This window comes from Sinocyclocheilus anshuiensis, unplaced genomic scaffold (assembly GCF_001515605.1).
Source record: "Sinocyclocheilus anshuiensis isolate Anshui unplaced genomic scaffold, SAMN03320099.WGS_v1.1 scaffold862, whole genome shotgun sequence".
Lineage (NCBI taxonomy): Eukaryota > Metazoa > Chordata > Actinopteri > Cypriniformes > Cyprinidae > Sinocyclocheilus > Sinocyclocheilus anshuiensis.
The window spans coordinates 426,328-435,026 of record NW_015539882.1 but is presented as its reverse complement, the minus strand read 5'-3'; the positions used below and the strand labels follow the sequence as shown (position 1 = coordinate 435,026).

Genomic DNA, 8,699 nt, shown 5'->3' with positions numbered 1-8,699 from the left:
TCTACCTTGTAACACCCAATGACGTGATATGCGCACTATGTGAGAGGTCAAAGGTCAGGAGATTGTATCAGGGACTGTTGCTCAGCTGTAGCTCGCAGACTGCAGGGAACATGACAGCTGTACATATCCCAGAGAAACACATGTACACACCACACACCCCCACACAGACCACTGAGACAGTAAGACAGTGTTCACACATTCAGTCATTATCAGACACCCCAGAGACACACACACACAGCCGCAGAACAGACATGATGTTCCAATCAAACATTTGTGTAGTAAACTCCAACACTTTGATGATAGATAGATAGATAGATAGACAGACAGACTTACAGACAGACTCAATAGTGTGAAAATTATGGTTTAATCATCTGTATAACATCAATTCACATATTTCATAAACATCCCAACACAGATCATTTGTGTTTTTGATAATACATATTTTGTGCAAAAATGCAATTAATGGGGAAAAGGGGAAAATACATGAGGAAAAGAAGAAAAAAAAAAAAGAGAACAGGAATTAGTTTCTGAAGTAAAAGTTTAGATACACAGTCAACAGTGCAGACATTTGAGTGCTTGGCTAACAACTGTTAGAAGATACTTGCTGGATATTCAGAATGCGGGACACACATGCTGCAGTCTTTACAGTGACATGGAAATCCTGAACAGTTCATTTAAACCGTAGCAGTTGTAGTTGATTCAGTACTTTTAAATGGAATGTCATGAGCAATGATTTCATTGCTTCATGAACGGACAGTAAACGTCATTAAAGCTCCAGGCATGTTTTTACAGTATACTGTACAATATGGACAAGTAATGGGGATAAGTCTAAATACTAGTCTTATGAAAACAACTTGGTTTGGTCATAATAAACAAATGCTTTGGTGGGTTTTAGTTCAAAACCAGCATTAAGAACACAGTAAACAAGTAAGGCCACCAAAACATGGCAATTCGTACCATAGGAAAACAACATGTCCAACCATGTCCACTATTACATAACCATAAATTACCTTGAGATATAGTACACAAGGAATGTTTGCACTTCATATAGAGAAAAGATGAAAGTTACACATACATAGTTGGCACTTAATTGCAGAGAATAATACCTATTCAATGCAGGTTACAGGGCACAAAACCGTTCAGTAATAATGAACAAGAAACCAACATACAGCATCCAATCAGGACACCACAAAAGCATCCATATCACCATTTTATAGGATTTATGAGAATAGTTCATAAAAAAATAATATTAGTTGCATAGTGTTAGAATATATAAACAATCAAGCTTCAAACAGGGATGAAACAAACCAAATCTGGTGTCCAGGTGGGTAAACAACTTATGGCTGAATCTCCTTCAGATCTCATTTTCTGTCTCAGAAGTGTTTGTTATATAATAAGAAAGCTTAGGTCGTTCCTGGTACATCTGCTAGATTTGCAGTTTCTTATTTTATTCAGGTGATGTGGGCAGGTTCTCTCATGTCCACACGTCCATGGGCACCATGGATTCTTTTGATCCGATGGGTGGCAGAAGGTTCTGCTCGCTGAGGAACTGGAGAGGGAACTGGACCAGGAAGCCTCGAATCTTCTTCAGCTCCTCTTGAGCACGTGCAGGTTCCTCCTTCTCCAAACCAGGCTTAGAGAGGAAGCCATCCAACTCGAAAATTGACCGAACGTCACTGGACGGCAAGCAGCGGAACACCTGGAGGAGATGGATAAGTTTCAGTCAGGTTATATGAAAAGACACTTATAGATAGATAGATATTTTGTGTAAAAAAAATTTAAACTGACCTTCTGGTAAATAGTTGCATTGCGGGCAGCGGTGGTCATCCACACCTCCTTGTAAAACTGGTCACTTATAGGGTCCGTCACATCAATGCTGGGGTCAGTGTTGGCGCCAAGAATCATCCTATTGATTTTAAAGGAAGTAGAACACATCTTTCAAACCTTATTTGCATGTTTCTAAAAATACTAAATGCAAGAAACAGACTTGAATGAGTCCTGAACCTGAAACACTCCAGCCGCAGACTCAATCCAAAGCGTCCGGCCTGATACTCCTGACCGTCCATCACTGACTTCACAGTGTGGATATCCTCAAAGATGACCGCCACCTCACTGTCTCTCTTACCCAGCATGCTCCGGTCATTGATATTAGCAGAACCTGGCAGATACAATGTACATTTATGATGAAAGTACTTGAAATTTTAAATAATAGACTACAATACTACATCTTAACGGCAGGAGGAGGCATTTCGTCTCTGTCATTCTCTGATGTTAACAGATTACTTCACATTACCACAAATTACCACAGCAGCAGTTTCATGATTGCCACATCATTTCTATTAGCACGTCTATAGATGATACACACTCATGTGTTTTTCCTGTCTGCAAATTTCTATTTTTACTCACCAATGATGACGGTGTTGTCGTCGGCAATAAGCATCTTGCTGTGCACATATATCAGTTCAGTCACCAGCTTTCCCTCCAGCTCAGCGTGGGTCCTCAGACCGCCAAATGAGATGTAATTCATCCACTGATCACTCACTGCAGACACACAGAGAGAGAGAGACAGCAAATGATGCTTTTAGAGTTTTTATATATTCATGTTCCGGTTTCATTTGATGTTTACAAGGAATCGTTTACAGAAATAGTTCAGCCAAAAATAAACATTGTGTCATTTACCAATATAACTTATTCATGTGTATAGCATTAAAATATTTTGGGAATTTTTTTTTTTAAGTTTAACTTAGTTGAGCTTGATATAATAAAATAACAAAAACTAAAACTCTTTGGATCTTTGGACTTTTTTCGCATGTATTTCGACACCCCTCACACTCACGCCACACGAGGAGCTCAATAGAGTTTCCGTTTCCTTCCTCTGATACTTCATCCGCTGGTGTTACAGTTGTACAGTGTCACTTTAAAAATTAGTGTCTTACATACAGCTTAATCTCATATTTCCGAATATTTCTTTTAAACAGAACTAAATTTCTTGTATATTTTTGCGTTGCTGATTATTTGATTTGAGCAGAACGCTGTGCAGTTCCACAGCACAGCTCTAGCTATATTTATAACCACACCGGACCAATGATACACCCACAATCAAGCGCCTGCATTTTCAGAAAACGGCGATATGTATCTGTATCTGTATTCGGGACACTGTGGGAACGCTCAGATCCAGTGAAGCTGCAACAGAACACCAACAACGTGCTGGATAATTCAAACAGAGAAACTTCACTCCTTCCTTTCTCATGGCGGGGTTAATAGGTACAGACTGACCGCTCTTCACCACATCGTGACACTGCAGCAGTGTGTTTGACTGCAAGTAAATGGTGCACGATACAACACGCACACACACACACACTGCGTACTTCTCCACAAGGTCTTTCACAACTAACCACTATGATTTTCTTTTACTATAAATTAAGAACCACAAGAGGGCACTGTTGTGTTTTAAAGTTCTGAAGGCTTCTAGTATTATTAAAGCTGCATTAAGAGATGTGAGATCAGAATAAGTCACTTCATGGGATAGTACAGTTGTCGCTTATTTAAGCTACAACTGCAGCAAACTTGTTTGAGAATATAAGACGTAATGATCTATTATTGTCCATTACTGTGTAGTTTTTGGGATGGGAAGACTAAAGGCTTTATAGGTAAAAGGTTAGCACTTCAGGAAATACTTGTTTTCTTGTTCTTGTCTGTTTGAGCCTCTCCTTTGACACCAAAACCCATCAAATAAAATCAACCAAGCCATTAATTTTTCAAAACGGTGGATACAGAAAACCACATAGGTCTTTGAGCGCCTGCACTGCATGGGTCAACCACAGAAACTTCACAGAATGTTGCCCATGAAGAACATCTGGTTAGTGTGCCACCCAGATCTTCTGAAGAATTACAGACACACCCTTCACAGATTAAACATTTATGGGTATTTATATATCTCTGTACTCACTTTCTTTCTTCAGCTGAGAGATAATGGAGCAGTCTCCTCTAATCATTGTCCTGCATTAAAAAAGCCACAATAAATTTAGAAATAACATTCGCAAACAAATCCCTCCAATGAAACACTCCCTGTTTATATGATAAATGATAACTTTTTAATGCAGCAGAATAATATTTGAACTTTTATAGGTAGATGTAAGTAATGTGCTGTCTTCAATACAAGCGATGCTCTATCAACACATTTGCAGCATTCTGTGGTCAATTACCACAAATAAAAAATAACTGCTTCAGTAAAGCACTTACAGTAAAGTGGAGGTCAAACACATTATTTACAGAATAGAAGATTAAAACACTATTTATAGTCACAAGTATAGTATAGTCCCAAAATAAAAACTATTAGACATGTTATTAGACATGAGGTGTTATACAGTCACTTACTAAACTTGTCTGTATATTATATTCAGTATTTCACTTTTACTAGCACTGACAATGTATTTTCTGTGGTAATCGGCTTTATGCAAAAAAGATGGACTACTGAAGACAGAATATTCCTTTAAATTATCAGATAATTTACATCTACAATATTTCGTAATTTATCACTGTGTTGGCATAGCTTAATTTTCAGAAACCACTATTCCAGTCTTCAGTGTCACACGATCCATCAGAAATCATTCTAACTGCTGATTTGGTACTCAAGAAAAACACTTCTTAATACTAGCAATGTAGTAAACAGTTGTTCTGCTTAAAGGGATAGTTCACCCAAAAATTAGAATTCTGTCATTAATTACTCACCCTGATGTTGTTCCAGACCTATAAGACCTTCCTTCATCTTCGGAACACAACTTAAGATATTTTTGATGAAATCTGAGAGCTCTCTGACCCTGCATAGACAGCAACACAACTGACACGTTCAAGGCCCAGAAACGTAGTAAGGACATCGTTAAAATAGTCCATGTGACATCAGAAGTTCAACCTTAATTTTATAAAGCTACGAGAATACTTTTTGTGCACAAAGAAAACTAAAATAATGACTTTATTCACCAATTTCTTCTCTTCCGATTCATGAGAGTACCGTGATGCATGCGTGTGATACTGTCGTGAATGTGCGTCAAAGTCTGATGCGGAAGAGAAGAAATTGCTGAATAAAGTCATTCTTTTTGTGTGTTTTCTTTGCACACAAAGTATTCTCGTAGCTTCATAAAAGTTGAACGATGCCCGAATTTGTGTTCCGAAGATGAAGGAAGGTCTTATACTGTAGGTTTGGAACGACGTGAGGGTGAGTATTTAATGACAGAATTTTCATTTTTGGGTGAACTATCCCTTTAATTTTGCTTTTCTTTTTTGGAAACCATGATCTTTTTTTTTCATGATTCTTTGATGAATATAAAGTTCAAAATCTTTTGTGACAAATTTCTTTGCTGTCACTTTAGATCATTTTATGCATCCTTTACAGAATGAAGTTTAAACAGTAGTATATATACCAAGGAAATTTCTTTCTACTCAATACTCGGATCTTATTTTTTTAGTGTTACCTGTAATTGAAGTGCATTACTGCCTGTATGGCACTGCCTCCTCCAGTGTTGATGTTCCCCTCAAACCCAGGAAGCAGTGGTGTGACCACATACACGCGGTACTTTTTACCATCCCTGTGAACCACACAGAAAGGACATGACATTACGTATTACTTTTAGAGCAAGAGAGATTAATATCAAAGACAGTTTGTGTAAGTATGGCCTTACACAGTCTATCTATTCATCGCTGGCTATTGTTTTACCAATAAAGAATACCTTTTTGTCTTTAGACTCTATGTCTTATTGATTTACAAGTGTTTCATTAAAGAAGATGTGTGCCTTTGTGTGTCAGAGATTTGTTTAATAGGTTGGAGACTGAACAAAAGACAACTTATTGAACGCAGCTCACCGATATGCTTTTATGATCCTCTTGGCAATGGCATCTCCGATTTTATTGTGAACGACTTTGTTGTCTGCGCAGCTTATGAAGAACTGGTTCTGAAAGAGGAAACGCAACACATTAGCCCACCGAAAGGCTAATATAGGACATCCTGTGTATTCCATAGACATAAAAGCAACAGTCTCTGTGGTTAGCAACCAATACATCAACAGTGAGGCTATTAGATGGGGAAAATATGAACACATTTAGAGAACCGAGTTTATGTCCTTTGTGCCACACACCTCTATGTAAATATAACATTCGCTGTTTTCAATTGCGTTGACGTAAGCCGTATGAATCGACTCCTCGTGGTATTTTATACCCGCTGACCAGTCCGAGGCGGATCGTAACACCTAATTAAAGAGAGTATTATGAATGCTGTATGTGGTATTTGTCTGTAGAAGATCTGATGGGAATATTGATGTTTACATAAAATTGTACCTGGACATTAGTCTGGGTGCAGCCAGGGACCTGATACTTGATCTCATTCGCAGTAGTGTGAGATTTAGGAAGGAGGTATGGGTACGACAGGGATCTGTATTTGGGCTTCATGATCTGAAACAAGGTGGCAATGCAAATACAAACATATATTCAAAGCCATGTTTATGATATTAGTCAACAGTACAGGGGGGTGACATGAAATACTTTTAAGAAGTTGAAATGTCTTGTGGCGTGACGTTATACATTATACAACACTATTAAAACTAATTTTATTTGAATTATTGTGCATACATGTTTTACAAAATATTAATAAAAAGACTGTGTGGAATATTTGTACTTTTAAAATGAATTTCTCACACTGCAGGATCATTGCAAATGATGTAAGAAGTAAAAAGAAATGCTGACCAGTTAAAAAAATCTATAATTTTCTTTGACATTCATATTCATTTTAACATAAAATCTTGATGTAGATAAAAACTACATCATATTATGTGACAACTATCCACACAAAACCAGGAAATACTGTGAGGCGGTATGAAGACATACTGCACTAAATTATGCCAATGTTGGCTTTCTCACCTTTGTGAAATTCCAGCGCTGAATGAAGTGCCGTGCAACATCTCTGGCTGCTTTCCCATGAACCACCGAGGCAATGTCATGCCAAGGCATTCTGGGAGTTATGTGCCTGTCAATAAAATCTGCAAAAAGAACAGAATACAGAAAAAATCATTTGAATCTTAAATTTAAAAATTGGATTTAAAAGCATGGCAAAATGCTAAAACGGTAACATTTGAATATTGTAGGATTTTAATAATATGAATATATATAATAAAGCTTTTATATTTATTCATTTTATGTATTGTATTATATTTATATGCACAAAAATAATTTTAAAACCATTAAATGCTGTTATCTTTAAAAATGCAAACTTTAAATGCAATAATTTACCATCAAAAGGTTTATCCAACTGGACCCAGTCCTTATGAACAAAGTTACAGTAATCTTTGCCATGCCAGAACCGCGTGTTTCCCATCAGGCCAATCACATCTGCTTGCAGGTCCTGTGCCGCTTCAGTCTCTGATAAGAGTGACAGAAAAAATAAAGAAATTCAACAACAAATAAAGACAAAAAAACGCAACCAAAACCATGCATCAATCCAAAAAACACACCCCAAAGTTTTTTTTCAGCTTCAAACTTTTTTCAGCAATCCATGCTTTCACACTGTTACTGCCATGTCAGTCCAAACTAACACACATGCATGGAATCTGCAAGCTTTGAATACTCTGCATCTTAGTCATGTCCTTTTTGCAGACTCCTCCAGATGAATGTTGAAACACAGCAAACCACACAGTGCTTTGAAAGGTTGCTCTATTGACCCATAAAATAGCTCTTTACAACAAAACCTTTCAGGGTCAGAATTAGGGGCAACCTCTGACAGAGTCCGCACCTGAAACGTCTCACCCAAGCCTGATTCTTACTCACCACTTGGGCACAAGCAGGAGGGCATGGACACCCTCAGCTCAATCCATTTAAGAGGGATCAAATTTTGGTGGCTGCAAATACTGTTAGAATAACCTAAAGAAAAGGGGCATCTTTACAACGGAGACAACCCTCTTAAAAAGCGTCGTATGGAAAACGTGAGTGAAAAAGAGAGAGTATTTGAACATGAATATAGATTTTAGACTAAAACATTCATAAGCGTATTTTATAACAACACATTTTACTATCAAAAGCCTCAACTAAAACCTTAACGATTCATGTTTTTCTGCACTTATGGTAAACACTGTAAATCATTGCATAAGCTGGTCAGCCATATGAAAGCGCTGCCAGCGGGCATTAGAGAATCAGCCGTGCTGTGTGATAACAGCTGAATGTGGGAGTTTAGGTCAGTAACATGCCACTAGTCTGTATTCGCCAGCGCTCCAGAGACGGAGGCATACTCACTTTCTTCAGAGCTCTCGCCGCTGCTCACGCTGTCTGCAGGAGCCAGCCCGTGCTTCTGCAGGTGCCTGCGGATGCTGAATCGGGTCTTCTTTGTCTTGCCCTGTCCTTTTAGTTTCGGCTGGTCCACTGTGTCAACAGGCAAACTTTTGCCGTTAGTGTGCACCGTGCTGGGACCGTTTGATTGAGAGGCCATAGCAGGAGAGCCTTCAGAAGTGTTCTGTGACACATAGTAGGACATCAAATAAGTATTTTCTATATTTGATTGTGTATTCATAAATCACAAAAATTGATTTGAATATTTAATGCCTAAAAACCAGGACATTTAGTATGTTGTTTTTGTTAACAACTACAAAAAACTATAAAAATTTGTTTTATTTAAAATAAATTGAAATATAAATATTAGTTGAAAAACTTATATATATATA

The 8,699-nt window shown here is 37.7% G+C and overlaps 1 protein-coding gene across 3 annotated transcripts in view; it reads right to left on the bottom strand.

The window, feature by feature from the left end:
- Positions 1-359: 359 nt before the first annotated feature.
- Positions 360-8,699, bottom strand: part of LOC107685440 (phospholipase D1-like) — a 31,372-nt gene continuing 23,032 nt past the window's right edge. For all 3 annotated transcript variants that reach the window (XM_016482017.1, XM_016482018.1, XM_016482019.1), the window contains 12 exons: positions 8,275-8,491; positions 7,279-7,407; positions 6,910-7,028; positions 6,331-6,444; positions 6,132-6,242; positions 5,860-5,948; positions 5,472-5,585; positions 3,950-3,999; positions 2,407-2,541; positions 2,005-2,158; positions 1,789-1,906; positions 360-1,699 (listed from right to left, as the gene is read on the bottom strand). In XM_016482017.1, the coding sequence (XP_016337503.1) occupies positions 1,475-1,699; positions 1,789-1,906; positions 2,005-2,158; positions 2,407-2,541; positions 3,950-3,999; positions 5,472-5,585; positions 5,860-5,948; positions 6,132-6,242; positions 6,331-6,444; positions 6,910-7,028; positions 7,279-7,407; positions 8,275-8,491 (1,575 nt within the window). In that variant the 3' untranslated portion in view covers positions 360-1,474. The remainder of the gene's footprint in view (positions 1,700-1,788; positions 1,907-2,004; positions 2,159-2,406; positions 2,542-3,949; positions 4,000-5,471; positions 5,586-5,859; positions 5,949-6,131; positions 6,243-6,330; positions 6,445-6,909; positions 7,029-7,278; positions 7,408-8,274; positions 8,492-8,699) is intronic.